Source organism: Ceratosolen solmsi, unplaced genomic scaffold (genome assembly GCF_000503995.2).
Source record: "Ceratosolen solmsi marchali unplaced genomic scaffold, CerSol_1.0 scaffold11, whole genome shotgun sequence".
NCBI classification, from domain to species: domain Eukaryota; kingdom Metazoa; phylum Arthropoda; class Insecta; order Hymenoptera; family Agaonidae; genus Ceratosolen; species Ceratosolen solmsi.
In genome coordinates, this window is record NW_011948416.1 from 5,670,545 (window position 1) to 5,691,398 (window position 20,854).

The following is a 20,854-nucleotide window of genomic DNA, read 5'->3' on the forward strand; positions in this document are numbered from 1 at the left end:
TTGCTGATCGACGAAGCAAAGACTGGTTATGCTAGTGCAACGATCGCTTGCCTGCTGGTTCTCAAGTAGCTCAACAGGTCACCGCCAGCCATGAGCTCAAGCAACAGCAGAGGCGGATCCGTGTCGAGGCAAACTCCTAGTAAACGCAACACGTGCTTGTGCTGGAAGTGGCTCATGAGTTTGGCCTCCTGGAGGAATTCGCTCTTTTCCTGGGCGGAGGCTCCCTTGCGCAGTGTTTTTACAGCTATCGGGATTTTCGAGCCAGGACCGTCGATGTCCTTCGCGACTCCTTGAAATACCTGTGCGAATTTAAGTTCCCTATGGCTTAAGAGGACTCGAGAGATATTTTACGGCTACTATAAGCGAGTATGGCGTATGAGCGTTAAATACGCAATTTTACAATCAATCGAGTTGATTGGAGCGCAAATATTTGCCAAATAGCTTTATTAAAATTTTGGATTATGGAAAAGTATTCCTAGTAATTTTATGTATTTATTTGAGATTGATAAGCAGTAAAAATAAGTAATATATACATCTGTAACACGTTCTTAATTTTATCTCCTATATTCGCATGCGAGTCATTGTAATCTTGGTGAAATTTTGATATCTCGCTGAATTGTAAATTAATAAGTATGTAAACAATGATATATATTAGCCGTAAACGATGAAGCTCTTATGAATTGTAAAACCTACCTCTCCGAAAGCTCCGCTTCCAAGAAACTTGGCCAGAGAAATTTGTTCCCTTTGTATTTTAGGTAAGAGCGAGTCGTCGGAATCCGTTTCAACCGCAGCTACGTAAAGAGCATTGGTTTCGACAAAATTTCCTCTCGGTATTTCTCTGAGCGTTGCCAGCTCCACGTGCGGTTTAGTTTTAATCGGAATTTTTTTCTGATCTTCCTTGGCCTTTTTTTGGAACGCTGTACATATATATGAAAGAACATGTATTAAATGCATAGAAGAATAAAAACGTTTTTAAAACAAAACAAAAAAAAAAAAAAAAAAAAAAACAACAACAACAACAACAACAACAACAACAATAAACAACATTGCATAATTTTATTTAGTATCCTTACGGCATAGACAGTAGCAGAAGCATAATAGTACAATCGTAACTACGGGGATGCTCAGACCCAAAATAAGGCCTAGATGCTCCCGAGCGATAATCATTGCCCTTGTCATTTCGGTTAAATCGACGATGGAACTATTTTCACTCCAATTCCCAAAGCCATAATCGTTTTTAGCTCTAACTCTGAATAAGTATTTCTCGTGCATGTCCTGTTGAATATTCCAAAGATTGTCAGTGCCATTGTAGAGCGTGTTCCATTTGTTTGTGACGTTGTGATGAGTTGGCGGCTCGGTAGATGGGCCAATCGCCATTCCCTCGAGAAAATAAGATAAAACTTGATAACCGAGACTCGTAGCTGGTTCCCAATGCAGCTGATAATTCGAAGTTTGCAAATTAATGAGCGACGGTGTGCCGGGAGCTGATGGAATATCTTCTAAAGAACATATGTGAATTTTCATATATAAATAATTAGAGGTATAGATAAATTGCTCTATTATTTTTATTAGTGAACAAATGAGAATAAGATTTTCATGCATTTTATCAATGTCACGTCTTACCAAGAGTTTGAAAGGTAAATCGTCCGTCATTAGGCCATAGAAAATCTTTCGTATAATTTCGATATCTTAATATCAACTTGAATTGATAATATTCATTGGGCTTCAAATTTGTTATCTGAAAGATTAATCTGTCATTTTCTAGAATGCATTGGGAAACAGTTTCCCAATTATCTAGGCCATTGGCCGTAAATTCTAAATCGTAATCAATAAGCAAATCATTCATCGGTGACCAACTGACGTTCAATGCTTCCGGAGTAACTCCACTAACAGTCAAATTATTTGGTTCCGGATACATTCTTAAGACTTTCTCTTCGCTTTGGCTATACAGGTCTGTGAAATTTTCAGGATACGCTCTCACGTAAACGAGATATTCTTGACCCGGTTGAAGTGCCTCTAATAACACTGACACTTCGCCATCTTTAATGCTCCTTTCGCTCATGGATTTGACGCCATTGGCAGCTTTGGTCGATCTCCAAAACACTTTGTAACGCAAAAAGTCCGCGTTCCACATTTGTGGAGGAATCCAATTAATCACAGCCAGTGTCGGAGTTAACGATTGAACGTTCAAATTTGTAGGCTCCGAAGGGATACCCGCGCCTGTCTTTAAAATCATACCCGGTCCATATTGATCGACGTTTGTGAATTCTTGATCGCCGTAATAGTTGGCCAACGTCAGCTTAAAACGATACTCCGAATAGGGCTTGAGATTCTTTACCTCAAACTCTTTCCAATAAGTTTGATACTTTACGCTACCATCGCTTTCACAAGCATCGTCATCATGTCGATTCTCCATTATCGTTTTACACTGGGCAATGTCTAAGGAGTAGAGGGTCGCTGGTAAATTGTATTTTTCACAGCCGAGGTAAGCGGCGGGCTCGGGTAGTCTGATAACGATACTAGAAGATGTTTTTGACACCTCTTGAACGCTATAAGCAGCTCGTTGAGGCATCAGGCAGTCGGAGTCCGGATAAGGCTGCAATGATTTGCCAATAGCTTTAATGCTCCTGACGTCGCTTAATTTGTAGCCTTTGATATGAATATCCTCGGGCGACGTCAATTTATCGATAAAATGAATCTTCCCTGTATTCATATTCGACCAATATATGTTATTTTTATCAGTTGTTAAGGAAGTGGGAGGCAAGCCACGATCTTTATCCGGATTTAGCACTAAATTGCAGATACATCCGTCGATGTCGGCGATGTATAGTTGGTCTTCGGCCGACATCCAATAGATAACGGGACTTTGGGGATCGCTATTATCGATTGTGAAGACTGGTAGAATGGTGGGTCGAAAGGGGCAGGAGCAGTCCTCCGTGTGGTTGAAAAATGGTTGAACATTACGACCATAGAGATCCGACTGCATGACATAGCCGAGGTTACTGGTGCTTAGCTCCATCCAGAATAAAGTCCTAAAAATTTTATAACAACATATCGACATTTTACATTTGGTTTCGTCTACTTCCAAATACTATTAAATATTTGTATTGTGTCTGTACATTTTGAACATTTAATATGAGACGCATAATGGGCTGAAAATGCCAGTGATATTTTATTTTTATCTAAAAATTTCTATTAAGATTATTGTGTTAATCTATACAATTAAATTCTAAAAGGTCAAAAACATCCTTAAAACTTTAGCACTTCGTTAATATATTAATTATTTATATTTCAATATGGCTTTCAATAAAATTTATTTAGTTACAAATTGTGACACGTGACTTTTATGGCGCAAATTAAGATAAATTGTTGATAAACATAGGATTACGGTTTGAATATTGATCATAGGAGTATTTAATTGTTTTTTTATATTTTTTTAATAATCGCTCAAGACACATGTATTTTCGCGCTTTAAGAGCATATGTTTCAATTTTTTTTTTTTTTTTTTTTTTTTTTTTTTTTTTTTTTTTTTTTTTTAACAAAAGCAACCGAAACTTGTAATACAAAGTACTTTGAAGGACAGACAGTTATATTTATAAAAATACGGGAACCATTAAATCATTAAACCGCTCACATTTCATCATTTAGCAAACTCAATACGAGACAAGATCCAGTCGTCACGACATTAACCAATCAGCACCAATTAAAATAATGATATCGTTCGCGATTGATGCGAGACGATTAAGCGCCTCTAGAATCAGCGCTATGACATTCTCTATATCAATGATTTACATACCCTGTCAATGGAGCAATATCTAGATTGACAATACGCCTACTTCTTGACAAAATTCTAGAAAACTTAAGTACTCCTGCTTCCCACACGGTAATATCCAGTTTCATAATATGGCTAATACCAGAATCCTCGTAGTTGGATTCGGTCCAGAAAAGATTTCGCGAAATCCAGTCAGCGCACAGGCTCAATGCCGTATTATTGAGTGTAAGGATCTTTGTGATGTTGCGCCCGTCAACGTCAGCCGTTACGAGCTCCTGCATTTCGTTTATCCAGTAGATCTTTGATTCGGTTGCCAGCACTGCCACCTCCACGGCTATGTGCCGAGTTATTGTAAGATTCGTGCATTGGTCTAGATCAACTTTCTTTACATCCTCCATTGTCGCGACAAGCAGTTGGGGGATCGGATTTTCATTTTCCGTCGAACTTGAGATTGGATCGGTGTAAAGACCCGCGCCGACTTCAGCATAAGCACACACTTGGAAGAAGTACGTGGTATTTGGCTGAAGACTATGAATCGTATATTCTGAAAGAGCAAATTTTCATAATCTTTTGTTAATATTGCTATAATTAATTATTATTATTATTTATTTATTTTTTTTTTTTTAGCTTGGTGACGCTTACTCCACATCCAAAACTTTCGAAAAATTCCACTCATTTTCCAATGATTAATTGTAAAAAAGTTTAATACTTTGAATAACGATAAAGCCTTTACAAGGACTTTATGCGTGCGTAAGACACCGTGTTGATTACTACTATTATTATTATTATTATTATTATTATTATTATAAATTCAAGAACTGCATATCTTACCCAACTCGTGAATTGGTACATTGACGGAATCACAGAGGGATACTTCTGTATTATCAACTAGAAACCAGCACTGTACGGTAAATCCTATTAGAGGTCCATTCACAAATTCAGGCATATTCCATCTAAAAAAGAAAAAAAAGAAGAAAAAGCTTGTTTAGAAAATTCATGAAAATTCAATTGTTTTGTGTTTGCGCTTAAGATTGTCATAATTTTGGCGTTGATTTTCGTTGAGGCTGACAGCTGTAATCAACCGTTATCAGATGTCCGGATGTCCTAACGGACGTCCTAAAATATAACGGCTCTAAGGCGTAAAATAATAAACATTCACCTGAAGGTAATGAAGTGATCAAGGTGCTCGGTCAACGGATCCTTGTAACTCTCGACGAAGATCTTGGGATTTACCGGCTGGCTGGGCACACTCTGAGGCGATCGTAGTACTTTAGTGACCCTCGCAGCCCTATCCCAGTACGTGTACGCCCTAATCGTGACCTCGAGCAGCGTGTAAGGCAGCAATCGATCAGCATTGGCGTAGCTCATCGAGTTACGGCTGGTCGTTATCGGTTGCATGTCCACGTTTATGTAATCGGTGAACGCCACCTCGTAGAAGACTCTCCCGTAGCTCGTGTTATTGACGCGCTGCCACGTGATGTTGAAGTCGCGCCAGGTGCCCGAGATCGCGATGCTGCTCACGTTAACCGGCTGCGGGCGTACGATTATTCGACCGGTCGCTTTGGGGTGTAATGGCGGAATCGGTGCCGTTACGGCGAGGCCGCTAATATTCGAGCGGATGTCAAAGTGACGAAGTATGGACGCGTACTTTCCACGGACACTGGTAAACGAGGCGCTTGTCGGGGTCGCGAGAAGAACGAGGCGGTGTGAGACGTAGGAGAGAGAGTCGCTGACTATCCTGCGAATCCTCGACACCTGCGGGCATGGAAATTAATTTATTCTCACGCGCACTTGAATTTCCTTCCGCCTCTACTACTACTACTACTACTAGTACTATTACTACTACTAGTACTATTACTACTACTACTACTACTACTAGTACTATTACTACTACTACTACTACTACTAGTACTATTACTACTACTACTACTACTACTAATACTAGACACTAGATTACTTTGTAAAGTACATAATGAACTATAAAATAGTAGGAATATAAGAAAATCATTGTCGCTTAAGAGGGCAATTTACCTCGTAGCAAACGACAAGCTATAAATGAACATTAAGAGCTGATGGTTCGTAAACACTTAAGTAAAGGGGAGAACAAGTGGACCAACCATTTCTGGGACGATGTTGCTGTCTGGGGGCAGCATGTCGACGGTGAGGGCCCGATAAAGCATGTAGTCGTCGGTGTAGTCGCCCACGATCCAATAAACGAATCGATTATCCAGATCGAGGGTGAGTCCGACGACATGTCGACCGTCAAAGTCATCCTCCGAGCGATAATGGCGCCTCTCTTCCCCATTGAGTCGAGCGACTTCTACGGTACGGCTCGTCGACCAGTACAAGGTCGCCTCCAAACAGTCCAAGAGTAATGTCCGCGTCATTCCCACAATGGCTATTGGCTCCTGCAGCGAGCCGTCCATGTTCGATCGAAGAATCTATGAGGAACGCCCATCATGGCGATTATTTTATGGCGATTATGTTGGAATTTGGAGTTCGTTGGAATCCCGAGCAATTGATAATATCCATAGCTTTCTTTAACGACCTTATTATAAATTAATAGCGTCATATTAGAAACTTACCGCTTGCTTTTTCGCATCTGACCAGTAAAGTTTCTTCGTTATCCATTCGACAGCAACATTACTTATCGCGTGTGCGAATTTCACGATAATGTTTCGTTGACTCGTTGTATTGTATTGATATAGTTTGGAATTATTTCCTACGAGGAACAATAGATCCTCGTACCAGCAAATGTCGGATATTATAAAACTATTTCCTTCATCTAAGCTCGTAATGTTCACCAAAGCTTTCACATTTTCACCGATTAAGTCACTTTTATAAATCGTTTCGTTCGATGTCCAAAGAATCGAGGATTTTGACTCTTTTCTAAAACATAAAGTTTTGATTGACATTATTCACTTTAATAACCATACATTTCCAATCAATAATCCGAGCTATGGCAATTTATATTTTAATTATTTATAGGGGACGGGGAGGGGGGGCGCGAATTAATACACGTTCACTTCGAGTAATGTGCCAATCAAGAAAAATATACTTCACTTTTATCATCGCGGATTGAGCGCAAGTGGGTCGCAAGAATGTTCTAAACTAAGTTGAAAATGCGAATATCGAAATAAAAAATCTGTTATTATTTTCAAAAGATCGCTCGTATTCGCTTGATACAGCCATCGTACAAAAAATATCAATAGACTTTTATCATGGCTGAGTCGGTCGTTACGACAATAGCGTTACCAATTACCCAATTTCGGTATAACGAATGCTTAAACTCCGCAAGCCGCCCCATCAATTTCTATAAATGACAAACGCCAAATTGGGTAAAACGCACTTGATCGTCTGGATCTTGAAATTGGCGCTCCAGGGACCGCTGCCGGCCTGCGAATGTCCGGCTATTCTGGCAGTGTACAGAGCGCCCTCGCGTAGACCACCGACGAGGTGCTCGAGCCCTGTCACCGCCTTCTCCTGGAACACCTCACCGCTAACGTCGTCCTCGACATGGAGTGCGTAAAACCAGCTGGACCAGGCGCCTCGACCTTGGCCGAGCAACGTTGCCGGACTCTGCCAGGATATCCGAGCGCGGTCGGTTAAAGCTAGGGCTTGGGGCAATCGTGGCGGTTCCGTCGGCACCGGCGTCGGTTGGCACTCCTCCATCAGAGCCTCGATCCTGACGAAATTTTCATCGAGCCTAGACCAATACAGGAAGGATTATCATTATTTTTCTGTTTTATATCCTTTTTGTTTTAAAGGATAATTTGATAGTTTTACGCTGTACATTGTCTCAAATTCTTAAAAGTTTACTTTACGTAGCCTTTTTATTCTTTTCTCAACGGTTTTTTTTTTTTTTTTTTTTTTTTTTTTTTTTTTTAATCAACGTTTAATATTCAATTCATATATTATTTAAGATTTATTATCCACAATTCTACCATTCGCTTGTCTATCGTTAACGATAAATGCTTGCAAAATTCAGAAGCGTCGTTTTGGAATTTCAAAAAAAAAATTATGACTTTATATAAATTGTTAAAATATTGTAAAAAGGCTTGATAATACGTAAATTTCTTAAATCGTTGAAAACAAGAGACCGTAATTTGTCGATAAAGGGGTCTCATATGAGTATACATAATTAAATATATTCTTGATAAAAATTACGCAATTTACACATTTACACATTAAGGAATTAGTAATCGAGGTAACTTTGTTTTTCAAAATTTTAACATTTAACACTACATCCAGATTGTTAATTTACATTTATTACTATAAATGATTAATAGAGAGTTTTTATATTTTCATGCTTTTGTAGGAATCGATAAGTTTGATACAAAAACGTAATAACCGTCGAGTTATATTAAATTATAAATTAAATTATGTATAAAATGTATACGTATGCGCGCGCGCGCGTATATGTACGTACGCACATGCGTATTTAGTACCTGTTGAAAAGTACATTATGAAAGTATCTGAAATTATTCGACTCATAACTTTCAGCTATGACTTCAATTCCATTAGTCCAATAAAATAATCCATTTGTCATAGTTAAAGAGATAACGTTTTTGAATTTGGGTTGCTTTGTATTTATTCTAATGTCTATTGCAACTTTTCCGTCCAAGGATACGGATTTTATTGTATTTTCCGATTGATATGTTACTAGTAGACGTCTATTAATGTAGTCAACAACGAAGGCTCCTAAATTTGATTTTTTCAAAATTTGTTCAACCTGAAAGACACAGAATTTATCTATTATTAATAATAATTTATATTTTATCACAAGGCTTTTCAAATATTAAACTAATTATAATAAATGCACGGAATTTTAAAAAGTACTTTTAAATTAAAAAATATTGTTCTTTTCTTGTTATTCATCATAATTTATGTATTTACGTAGACCGGCACGATTTAAAATAGAAAATTTAGAAATAATGTGCCTTGTTATAACGATAGTATTAAATTATTACTCAAATAAATATATCTATTAACTTATTAGAAACTCAAACGATGTAAAATTTATAATAAAATATATCATTTAGGCTTATCATTGCTAGGATACAGTAAGTATATGATTAACAGCATCGCAATCTTCATTAGATGTATCTATTTAATTTATCCTTGTATTTTAAAGATAAAATTCGTAATTTAATATTAAATCTGTATAGTCGGTCGTGAAAATTCTAGCAGCAAAGGTACTTATTGAGTATACATAAAAAAAGATTAATGATAAATGCATCAATTGTTCAAGATTGTTCATCTCTTTCAATATGGTACTTTAGCGAGAACAATAAGCGAATCTATATAGTCTAGGAAGTGGGGGAAAAAAAATCTTCGACAACCATATTAATAACTGCTTTGATTACCACGTGGGAATACATTTCAATTCAATGTACCTGAACTTCCACATTATCGTCAAAGTCGGCCAAATCCGCTCTGTATATGCCGTCACTGGCCATCCAGAAGATAAATCCATTAACGGGGTCAACCCGCAGGCTCCGAGGCTGGTCAATCAGTTCACCCACGAGTGACGTGAGATTCCGGCCCTCGAGGTCCGACCTCGCAATCTCCCAGAATCCCGTGCGGTCACTCGCCCCTGCCAAGTAGAGGATCCCATTGAGCCAGTCGACGGATAGGCTCCACGGCCTCAGGTACGTGATATTCGGATGCAGTAGGAGACTCCTTACCGGGATCGCCTCGTCGAAGGAGACGCTATGGAGCCGATCCGCCATGTCGCAGACGAAGAGGCGCGAATCCGCGATCAGCAACGCGCTCTCGCGGATCCGTTCCTTATCCTCGTAAAGAATCCTCGTCTCCACGAGGACGTCGGCGCTCTGCAGGACTATCGAGTACTCGCTACTTATTATCAGCTCCGGCTTCTCCGATGAGTTCACTAGAGGGACGTGCGAGATCGAGGCTTGAGATGCAGCCGAGTAATGTAACTCCGAAGCTCACGGATTTCGCTATTCGAATCGCTAATTGTAATTATTTGCGACGAGCAACGATAAATCAAGAACTTTATGCGATATGCGGTGAAAGCTATTGGAGCGTAAAGAACTTTAGAGTAGGAACAAAAAAAAAAAAAAATTAAATAAAAGTACTCTCTCTCTCTCTCTCTCTCTCTCTCTCTCTCTCTCTCTCTCTCTCTCTGTGTGTGTCTATATGTGTGTGTGGGGGGAACGAAAGTATTAGTATTCGTATCGATCAATTGGAGGCAGAAAATTTTCAATTTCTGTTCGTTTATATTTATTCTAATGTAACGAATTAGCAGTACTTGATTATAATTTATAAATACATGTATATTGGCACATACCTTCAGGCTCTACTAATGTTTTAACAAATGTATAAGTTTCCGGTCCTTCCCCATCATCATTTTTCATATTTAAAGTCACGGAATAGTTTGTATTTGCTTGAAGATTTTGAAACATAAAAGTGTCTTGTGAAACTGGTATATGCTGAAATAAAATAATCGTTAATTGTTATCCAGAAACCATTTGATCTGGAATAAATTTTATTTTCTTTTTATGGATCGCTGCAGATTAATGCAAAAAAAAACAAAAAAAAAACAAACATTTAATAGGCGAAAAGAAAATTTTACACTGGTAATTTTAATTTTTGTTTTCTAGCATTTACTCTTAAAAGCTTAAAGAAATGTTTTTCTATACCTTCAATTGAAAGATTTCGTGACCCTCCTGTTGCAGTCGCAATACGTAAGAGAATAGCGGCCCATTGGTAATCGATCCAGCTTCCCAACTCACATAAACTCTCGAGTGATCTATAGCCGAGGCCTGAACGATTGTAGGTGCCGAAGTTGGCGATCCCCCGGCCAATGTCAAAATCGATAGACTAGACTGCGAAAATATTGGCTCGTCGTCTCGTTGAATTAATTTCAACAATATCGCCAAACGAAACTAAAATACGTTTATTCTACATTACTGGCGAACCATAATGGTAGAGTGGTATCTTAAATAATAATTACAATCGTCGGTCAAAACATATACCAACACGATAGTAGAATCTAGTTTTTTAGTCTTGAAATAAGAAGTTAAGATTAAATTTTCGTGCTTTGTGCTTGAACTGGGATATTCGCAATTAAAAGCTTATCTTTAACAATATGAAGTTAAAGATATGAAATTTTCATGAAATCAATTTACCTTGTATCTTGTATAAGGTTGTAAATTACGTATGAATATTTGATTTTTTCCATTCCAATTTTGCTTATTACAATATTGCCAATCGTCGCGCGACTCTTCGTACTTCCATTGCATAAAATACGCTATCTTGAAGTTATAGTGCTTCAAAATCGTGTTGTCCCATTGTAAAGTGAGAGACGTTGCTGCCAATGAATTGTTGACTAGAATTGGCGTTGGTGGCACTCCAATGTGAACTATATAATTTATCAAGTGGATAAAATTGATATATTGATATAGAAAAATCGTTGGTTATAATAGCGCGAGGCAAATATTTATCATCGATAGTAATACACAAATTCGTCATTAATAAAATCTTTTAAGCAATGAAAATTTATTACATTATTAAATGTATCATCGTTCCTACTAAGCCTATCGCGATATATATAGAAAGAAAAAAAAAAGAAAAGAAAATATTAACGTAATTAAATCTTTCACCGTCGTTAATAATCATTTAACATCATTTTATTTAAACAACACAGTTATACGTGAGATAATCTTCATTGTTTGTTCTAGCATTATTGAAATTTGCCTTTCAATGCATAACAATGTAATTTTCGCTAAAAATGTATAGTTTGGAGGAGAGGTATGGAGAACAGCTCTCGCTCTTCAATGAAAACGTTTAAGTAAAAAGAATTGATCTCTCGCCTGAATAATGCACAATAAAGATCGATAGCAATATCATCCAGCGTGAAGTTGCCAATGAATATTAAATAATCGCTGAAATATAGAATCTAACCTCGCAAAACAGTTTAACCATTAAAGCCCTCGGATCTTTATTTGGCATTCAAAGCGAAAGAACAAAGAGCATCTGTCTCGAGCTTTAAAGCAATGAATATCGAAAAGTAGTGACTAATTGGAAAAGTGACGACGATAATGTCAACAGTGCAATCGGAATCCTTCAAGTCCAATATAGACGTGCACTATCGCGAGCAGTCATTCAAGAAGTACGAGAACATCTTGGAAGAGCTTAAAAACACTTTCGATGAGCGTTTTAAGACAAACGTCATGGCAAATCAGACCGGCAAGTTAGATGATTTTGAATATTACCGAACGCTAGGTACCGGAGCTTTCGGTCGCGTTATGCTGATCAAGCACAAATTTGACAACACCTATCACGCAATGAAGATCATGAGCAAAGCCAAAATCGTCAATATGAAACAGGTGGATAAGTCCTGAGTCCTATTTATTTTTCTAATGTTTTCCATTATCATCAATTATGTCGAGGAAGAAGATGCCAATTATATATGCAATGTGTAAGCTGAGTTGACATGAGAATTGACGATAAAGCTTCGTTAAGATCGCCTTATCTGATTTAAAATGGCATTGCTTTGGGACTGGGATTATGAAATTTAAAATAAAATGCTTAAAAGCTTTCTTTATCGCCTCGGACTTTCTCATGACATTATCGGAACATTTTTGTTATGCATTGTATTGCGGTAACCGGTGAGTGTTCGTCGCGCTTTCTCTTTACTCGAATATAAAGCTCTCGGTCGTCGACATTAACGAAATAAATATTAAAAATGATCCTGCATTTAATAAATATTATTTAAAAGGCGGGAAATATTAAGAAGTTAAAATTTTTTTTTCGTTTTTTTTCTCTTTCTTTCTTTCTTTCTTTCTTTCTTTTCATTTTCTTTTTCTTTTTTTTTTTTATTGTGAAACTAATATATTTATCGATTAGTAATCTGATTAATATACGAGTGGTGGTAGTGTCTAAAAACTCGAGAATACACATCAATAATATGCTTTTCTGGTACACAGTGCTATTTTCATTTCAATAAATAGAACGCAAGCATAGGTGCGTACATCATTTGTTTATAAAAATGGAGTTATTTTTAAACATTGTTTTATAAAGTGTCGTCGGAGCGAGTCGTATGCAGCAGTCAATGATTTCTTTCTCTTGTTTAAAGAATCAATCGAATTCTTTTAAACATAAGGTTTTAAGAATTAAATGATTTAAACTTTCAATGAGTTCGATTAAATTTGTTTATACATAGCTTTTCAATGCTCTTGCAGTTCAGTTTACACATTATACACATATACAATCAAATTTCTATACTAATAACTATTATTATAATAATGATAATATTAATAATAACAACAATAATATTGATAATGATCAAAGACTAAAGTTAAGAATTTTTTAGCTTTAGTAATAAGAACAAAAAAAAAAAAAAAAAAAAAAAACTTATAAATTTATTAAATAAACAAAGTATTATATTTGGCTAATATGTTGAATTTTTAACTATGTTAATGTGGAATGCAATCATTTTAATTACTTGAACTTTTCATCAGTTATTTTCATTTTAAAATTCCTTATGAAGACCATTTATATCCCATTTAATGTGCAATATTCTTTCGGCCAAACTGTTATTATCATTTTTCTCGTTTTGTCCGCTGTTCTTAGTATCGAAATACAGATGAAATTCATTATTAGTATCTTAAGCTTTCATATAACGATTATCGCAATCAATATGTAAATTTAATTATCGGTATTCAGACAAGACTGCCAAATATCATTATTCTCGTTAAGATTGAATAATAATGAAAATAAAATAAACGACACAGATCGAACATACGGAAAATGAGAAGCACATCCTGCAGAGCCTACACTTCCCTTTTGTCGTCTACCTACAATATTGCTTCAAGGATAATGCATATATCTACATAGTCTTGCCCTTTATCAATGGAGGAGAAATGTTTAGTCACTTGCGCAAGATGGGAAAATTTAGCGAATCGCTCTCGCGATTTTACGCCGCCCAAGTCGCACTTGTCCTGGAGTACCTGCACAAATGCAATTTGATCTACCGCGACCTCAAGCCAGAGAACATCCTCATTGATAATTTGGGATATATACGTGTGGTGGACTTTGGCTTCTGTAAACAAATTAATAACAGGAAAGATGGCGAAAATAACTATTCTGTCTAATATATTTTCATTTAGGCTTTAAGCTATTTCTAAATAGTCAAAAAAAAAAAAAAAAAAAAAAAATGTTTATTCAATTACCATATCGTTTATGTATATTTCTAAATGATCGATTTTTTCAAGTAAAGTGAATCGGCTTCATATAGATGGACATTGATTATTACAAACTTTCTTACAAAATCAATTTATACCTGAATTTTCAAAAACTATCATGATATTATCTTTAATGCTCGGACAAATATTTTGAATTTATTATATTTTTTCGATTGTATTGTATAATTTAAAAAAGTGTCAGCATCGCGGTTTTATAATTTCTTCTTCTGCTTTCTAATAAATCGAAACATCTGAAAAATCATCATCTGCAAATGATACACGACATAATAATTTACTTAATGAAATTCATGAATTAATTCCAATTTGAAAATTAATTAAAAAATATTAACGTACATAGTCGAGTAAATTTAGTCGATGATTTAATTATAATAATGTCTATAGAATATTATCTATATTATAAGAAATACATAAATTATTTATATACGATGCTAAATCATTGGCTGAAACACTTAAACGAATACTTATGAAAACGAGCGATACTTGTATCTTCCATTTGAAACAAATGATTAAAAAAATGGATTATTTAAATTAACGACAATCGTTAAGGTAGTTTCACAATCAGTTTCACTATTGCGAAAGTAGCTTTACGTAATTGTAATGCGTCAATTAAAAATTTTGTATATCCTCCCCAGAAACGTAGCACATTCAATCATAATATCGAATAAACGAAAATAAATATCTTATTTTATAGGACGTGGACACTGTGCGGTACTCCGGAGTACTTGGCACCAGAGATTATTTTGTCAAAGGGCTACGGCAAATCTATCGATTGGTGGAGCTTCGGCATTCTGCTTTACGAGATGAACGCAGGTTATTCGCCCTTCTTCTCTCAACATACAGTGAATATTTACGAAAAGATCACACTGGGAAAGTACCATTTCCCGCAATTCTTCCAGCACGATCTGAAAGATCTTATTAAAAATCTTCTGCAGCTGGATCTCACGAGGAGGTTCGGCAATCTTAAAAATGGATCGCTGGACATCAAGAGGCATAAGTGGTTTGAAAAAATAGACTGGATAAAAATATATAACAAATCTGTCGTGCCAAGCTTCGTACCAAATTGTACTAATCAGTCGGACGACAGTAATTTCGACAAATACAATGAAGAACAATTGGTAATTCCCGAAGAAAATATGTACGAGAGGGAATTTGAAAATTTTTAAAGCAACCGTATATAATAATATAACAAAAGTATTTAAGCGAATAGTGTATTTAACTTAAGGAGTATAATTATATTTTCATAATTAATGTTAACAAAAGTTTAAGTCAATGTAAATATAATTTTTCATTTTTTTAAATTTAATCCTCATCTATGGACACTACTTACTACAACAATAATCTTGCTTATAATTTAAATCTATAAAGTTATTATTATTATCTTAATTTTACCATTGAATATATTTATATTATTATTTTCTAACATTTGAAATTGAAGAACATATTGATAGTTTTCATAAAAATAGTAGTAAATTACTTTAAATGCCTGTGTTCGCATTACAAAGTTACATAGACTATTGACAATTATATCTCAATAACATTGTTGTAATTTACTTATTATACACAACATTTCACAACAATTGTATTACATAATTTATATAAAAGTTATTAAAGTTTTTGTAAGGATTCGTTGTTTTGTATAAACGATGATACATAAAATTGTACATATTTTAAAAGAATAAATTATAAATGTATATACCTTTTAATTGCTGAAAATATCGACTCAAAGCACTTTGACAACCGACTGTACAATAAAGCTCCTTCAAAGATAACAATCCTTGCGTTACATTCTAAAGCGGTAGAAGCAAAGAAACGATTATGATCAACTCGTAATAATTTACTCAAGATCTTATTCAATAATATATCCATAATCGTGCGTATATTTTTTATTTAAATTTTTTTCACTTACACAAACTTCTTGGCAACTTGAGTTAAGCGCTCGTTCCCATATAATGCAGCCATCGGAGCACTGTCGCAACAAAATTTATTATCACACCTCACATAGTTTCAATCATTGATAATTATATAAAAAAATAACGATGTTGCCTGTAGTTTTCTTTGTATAATTAGTAATCGCTTTACTAAAGAAATAACGAATAATTATTCGTCGTGTATAAGATACGTCGAGATCCAAAGATTTTCTTGAGAAATGTCGTGCAAAATTGATGGTAATTTACCATTTATGTCTTTTGTGAAGTTTGATTTGAAGTGAACATTTACCTTTTATGTCTTTATCGCTCAAACGCGATACAACAATTATCTAAGAAAGGTTTTTATTTATAATTTTATTTTATATTGGTTTATTTAATTGAAATATTGATAATTGACGTTTTTAATATCGAAAATGTTTAAAATATCATTAAAAATTCTACTATTATTAAAAGCTCTGACTGCGTTATAACGCAGTTCCATTGTCAATTGACAATTTAATATCATTTATATTTGTTGACAAACAGCTTACATTTATTGATAAATATATTATAAATTTATTTATTTTTATTTATTACATTATATTTTGATTATTCATGATACTTTAATTAATCTGATTTTCAATTAATTATAAAAATAATATTGATTTATAACCTTTCTTGTAACAAACATTAACATATAAATAAGAAATTTTAAATTATAAGGGTAACATTTTATAAACGGAAGCCGGGCATTATAAATTTATATAAATATATATATATATATATATATATATATATGATGTATAGTAAAAGTTATTGAAATTAATAAAGATTTAAAGTAAATAAAATTTACTATAGATAAGCCAAAAAATTAATTAAATTACAATTAAAAGACATTTGAAATTATTTTATTATTGTATTTTAAAATATCTTTTAAAAATAATATCTTGTAAAAAAACTACACCTATATTTCAATTATTTTTCATTTTCTCATACGGTTATAATTCCTATACATAGTTTCTAAATTATAATACATCATTAAAATTAATATTTTATAAACTTTGCTTATCAAATAAACAAACGTATTAAATATCTGAAAACTTTTAAAGTATAATAATAATTATATATTAAATTAAAATGTACTTTAGCAATTTGTAATTTTCATCAAAATGAATTTTTAATTTATGTAAAATTATATACATATATAACTAATTGAATTAGCTCATTTTATTTTAAAAAACATACAATACACAATTTATCTTATCGCTCTCGATTTTATTGAATCAAACTTTATAAATTAAAAAAAGCCAATGAAATTGAAGATATTATTTATGAAAATAAAGTTCATTTTACTTACTTACTCGAAGGTAATTTTTCGTTTATCATTAATAGATAAAATTAATTATATATAATAGATAATTAATAGATTAAATAACAAATTTTAAAATTTTAACTCTAAAATGGAACCATTATATTATTATTATTTCACTATTTATTTGTTCGAACTTGTTAGAAATCTATTTATTTCATATTATAATATATTTATTTATACTATAAAATTTTCTAGTTTAATAATTAAAAAAAATATATATATATATAATAATACGTAATACGTCTTTTTTTTCCCACGGACATTGTTTTCAAAGCCTTGACGAATTTTCTTTTAATATATCAAGTGCAATATAAAATTATGATTTTATTTTCTAATAAATAATAATGTTGGCTCGACGAACTCTTCTTATGTTTATTTGTCGAAATTATTACAGAATTCGAATAAAAAAGCACGTAAATACGAATAGAATTAAAACCGTATGAGTAATTGAAAATTTAACTAATTCCGTAACTTTCAATCAGTAGATAATCATAGTGATCCGTCAATATTTAGGAGTAAAAAAATTTTTATGCCCGTATATGCGTATAATTTCTTTTATATTTATACTACGAGATTTGCCACCTGAAATCACGGTTACTAGTAATCAATCTATAAACTCATAAATTTCAAATAATTCACGATTGCGTTTTAATACTCAATAATATGATGTTTTTCGATAAAAAAAAAACATAAAAAAAGTATAAGTACATTGAAAGTTAAATATTATTTATTTGCAGAAGAATTTCTCATAAAGTAAGATACGCAATTTAAATTAATGTATTGAGTGATAATAAGTCTAACAATAAAATAAGCAACTATCTTTGGGATAATTGATCATAAGCTAATTTTCAATAAAGTCTTAAGACGTTGCGTTAATCCGATGTCAACAGTAATAAATATTACCAGAGACAGTGAAGAGAAAGAAACTAATGTCTAAAATTTAATATTACTATTAAATTTTAATCCATTTAAGGGAATTGTAAAAGATTAAACAATTTGAAGTTGCTAAATAATTGCGAATCTCTTCGACTATCGTATATAAAATATCAAAATAAAGAGGATCGATAAATTTTATATTATTAACAAATCTTATTCATGTTTCACGTCTCAATTATATTATCTTTTTGGTAAAAAAAAAAAAGTAATTGTACATTAGTTTATAAATATAAAAATTTTAGGAAGCCATTTGCTTGTTCACATTAATATACATATCAATGGATTTTCACTGTACTAATCTGTATTAAATTAATTAGATTTCGAAATTCCATTTAAAAGCAAAACATCGGTTTACTTTGCAAACTATATATACATGATTTCTGTAGGTAATAATATTTTTAACATGTAGCCTTGTGAATAATAGCTATTTCATTGTATGTATCGTCATTATATGTATATGAATATCCCAATAATATTATAAAACAGAAATCTATATCTCGTTTATAATAATAATAATAATAAATATAAAATAATAATAAAATTTATAATAAATCTATATCTATATATCATCAATATCTCAACAGAAACCAATAATTACATTTGCTAACAAAAAAAAAAAAAAAAAAAAAAAAAAAAAAAAAAACAAAGTGATATATAATGAAAATCTACATGAATTAGAATTATTAAAAAGTTTTATTTCAACGATACTATATAAAAATACAGAAAATTCTCTTAAGTGTTCCGATACTACAAGTGTTGGGTATATTACCTTTCAATTACCACTCGCTTATCGATTATTGAATAGAAAAATTAAATAAAAATAGAGAGAAAAAAAAGAAAAGAGAGTAAGGAAATCACAAGTCTTTGGGTGACATAATAGAGTCGCACGACAATTGCGCGATTTCCGTTAAAGTTCACGCACTTTTATGCGCACATGTGCACCAGGCAATTACAATACTTTCGCGTGTCCATTCAACCGCGCAACGGCCATTCATGGCATCGCTGTCCCGCGTTTTTTCTTTAGTTAATTTAGTTAAGTTTAATAAATATCGTAGATATTTCATGCATTGTTGTAATAATGTTCTTACCTTATATTGACATTTTAAGCAGTGTTTTAGCATTTATCTTTATTTATCGTTTATTACAAGCGAACATGCCATATGGACGTAGATTTTTTAAAGCTCCTTACGATATATCTGTGGCTCCCTATTACTTCTAGAATTTATTACTAAATCCACGAGAAATTTTACATTTTACAAATAAAATTCTTTTCTGTTCACCATTATCAGAACACTCTTTATTTATATTAATCAATGGGTATAACAAAAAAAAAAGAAAAAAAAAAGTCCAATAATATATGATAAAATGTATAAATTTTTCATTTTACATATTTGAAAGGGAAAAATATATCTGGCAATGTCTATATATACATATATAAAATTATTTATATATTATATATAATAATTCGAAATAATTGCAGTTAATATAATCAAAACAATAATTATAGCAATAATTATTCATAAATGACTTTCTGCTATATAATTTTTATACAATGATAGTGTCTTGCGAGATATTAAATCGAACTTAGTTTTAATTGTTAGCAATAATATTCTTATAACTTATAAACATTCTCCAAACTTTAATGTACCGCTCAAAGTATATTCGATTATCAGATAGTATGGAAAGCTTTAAAGCGTCAATTAAAATCCAAAGTAATGTCAACCGTGGAAATTAAAATATCATTTGGAATTTCGTCATCTCGGTAGTGTCCGTTTAGTCCAACGGTAAATCCTCTCGGCTCCTTAAAAAGTGAAATTCGCGATCCGCATCGTTAGCTAGCAGTAGATTCGCAGAAAAATCTCCATCTCGCGTGTAATATTTCAAAAGCATTGAATAACGTGCAACAGCATTTCCTTGGACAGCCCGCCCACTCTAAACAATGAAAGTACTCCGTTCTAATAAGCGATAATAGGGTTTTATCAGTACTAGCCAAGCCTCCTATCAGTCTTAGTCAGCGGCCGGTAAGTTTTCTACTCTCCTAGGATGACATCTCGGGTCAGATCGTCGACACGGTCTCCTTTTCTTTTCTTTTTTTTTTTTTCCTTTCTCTCGCTGTACAATTGGCGACGCGCCGGAAACGACTCTATTGTCGACACATGCGCGGAAGGGATCGCCTCGGCTGTCTATTTAAATGTTCGTTTCGACCAAACAAAAAATTAAAAAAAAAAAAAACAGAAGAAAAAAAACAGAAAAAGAAGATATGACGGCTCGATTAAGCGAGAAACGTCGGAGCTTTTTCAAGGGACGAGCATTTTCAACGGATCTCGACTTTTTCTTTCAATTTTGCGATAGAATATAAATAAATAGTCTCTCACGTGATCGACTTCACATTGGGTAGTGCAGCCCACTTCCGCGCCAACATCATCCGTGTCATCCTGAAAGCGCATAAATGATTATTTAGATTAAATAGGAGATAATTGATTCATTACACAATGGTTGATGATAACGGTATGAGTAATATCATTTGTACGTCGAATGACGCAATTATCGCGCAAATTTATACGCAATTAGACAGATTTATTTTATTTACGAATAAGTATACTTGTGGCGCTTGGGCCATCTGCTTAAATCGGCA

The 20,854-nt window shown here is 33.4% G+C and overlaps 2 protein-coding genes across 2 annotated transcripts in view; one reads left to right on the plus strand and one right to left on the minus strand.

Annotated features, from left to right (window-relative positions):
* Positions 1 to 20,854, minus strand: part of sev (receptor protein-tyrosine kinase sevenless) — a 51,374-nt gene that overhangs the window by 4,502 nt on the left and 26,018 nt on the right. The window contains exons 2-19 of the mRNA XM_011496086.1: positions 20,595 to 20,654; positions 15,911 to 15,970; positions 15,701 to 15,791; positions 10,927 to 11,159; positions 10,438 to 10,683; positions 10,086 to 10,227; positions 9,169 to 9,665; positions 8,221 to 8,504; positions 7,122 to 7,478; positions 6,358 to 6,661; positions 5,890 to 6,213; positions 4,932 to 5,527; positions 4,604 to 4,725; positions 3,797 to 4,316; positions 1,624 to 3,032; positions 1,074 to 1,499; positions 694 to 917; positions 52 to 299 (exon numbers count right to left, since the gene is read on the minus strand). Of these exons, the coding sequence (XP_011494388.1) occupies positions 52 to 299; positions 694 to 917; positions 1,074 to 1,499; positions 1,624 to 3,032; positions 3,797 to 4,316; positions 4,604 to 4,725; positions 4,932 to 5,527; positions 5,890 to 6,213; positions 6,358 to 6,661; positions 7,122 to 7,478; positions 8,221 to 8,504; positions 9,169 to 9,665; positions 10,086 to 10,227; positions 10,438 to 10,683; positions 10,927 to 11,159; positions 15,701 to 15,791; positions 15,911 to 15,970; positions 20,595 to 20,654 (6,143 nt within the window). The remainder of the gene's footprint in view (positions 1 to 51; positions 300 to 693; positions 918 to 1,073; positions 1,500 to 1,623; positions 3,033 to 3,796; positions 4,317 to 4,603; positions 4,726 to 4,931; positions 5,528 to 5,889; positions 6,214 to 6,357; positions 6,662 to 7,121; positions 7,479 to 8,220; positions 8,505 to 9,168; positions 9,666 to 10,085; positions 10,228 to 10,437; positions 10,684 to 10,926; positions 11,160 to 15,700; positions 15,792 to 15,910; positions 15,971 to 20,594; positions 20,655 to 20,854) is intronic.
* LOC105359234 (cAMP-dependent protein kinase catalytic subunit) lies at positions 11,543 to 15,223 on the plus strand. Its single transcript, XM_011495767.1, has 3 exons — positions 11,543 to 12,126; positions 13,534 to 13,862; positions 14,696 to 15,223. The coding sequence occupies exons 1-3, from the start codon at positions 11,839 to 11,841 to the stop codon at positions 15,165 to 15,167; spliced, it is 1,089 nt and encodes a 362-aa protein (XP_011494069.1). The 5' UTR covers positions 11,543 to 11,838; the 3' UTR covers positions 15,168 to 15,223.

What these genes read in the sequence shown, in the direction of transcription:
- LOC105359234 (XM_011495767.1), top strand. Translation starts at nt 11,839, where the DNA reads ATGTCAACAGTGCAATCGGAATCCTTCAAGTCCAATATAGACGTGCAC. An exon ending in AAATCGTCAATATGAAACAG is followed by an intron (nt 12,127 to 13,533) that starts GTGGATAAGTCC and finishes TAAACGACACAG; the next exon opens with ATCGAACATACGGAAAATGA. An exon ending in TGTAAACAAATTAATAACAG is followed by an intron (nt 13,863 to 14,695) that starts GAAAGATGGCGA and finishes CTTATTTTATAG; the next exon opens with GACGTGGACACTGTGCGGTA.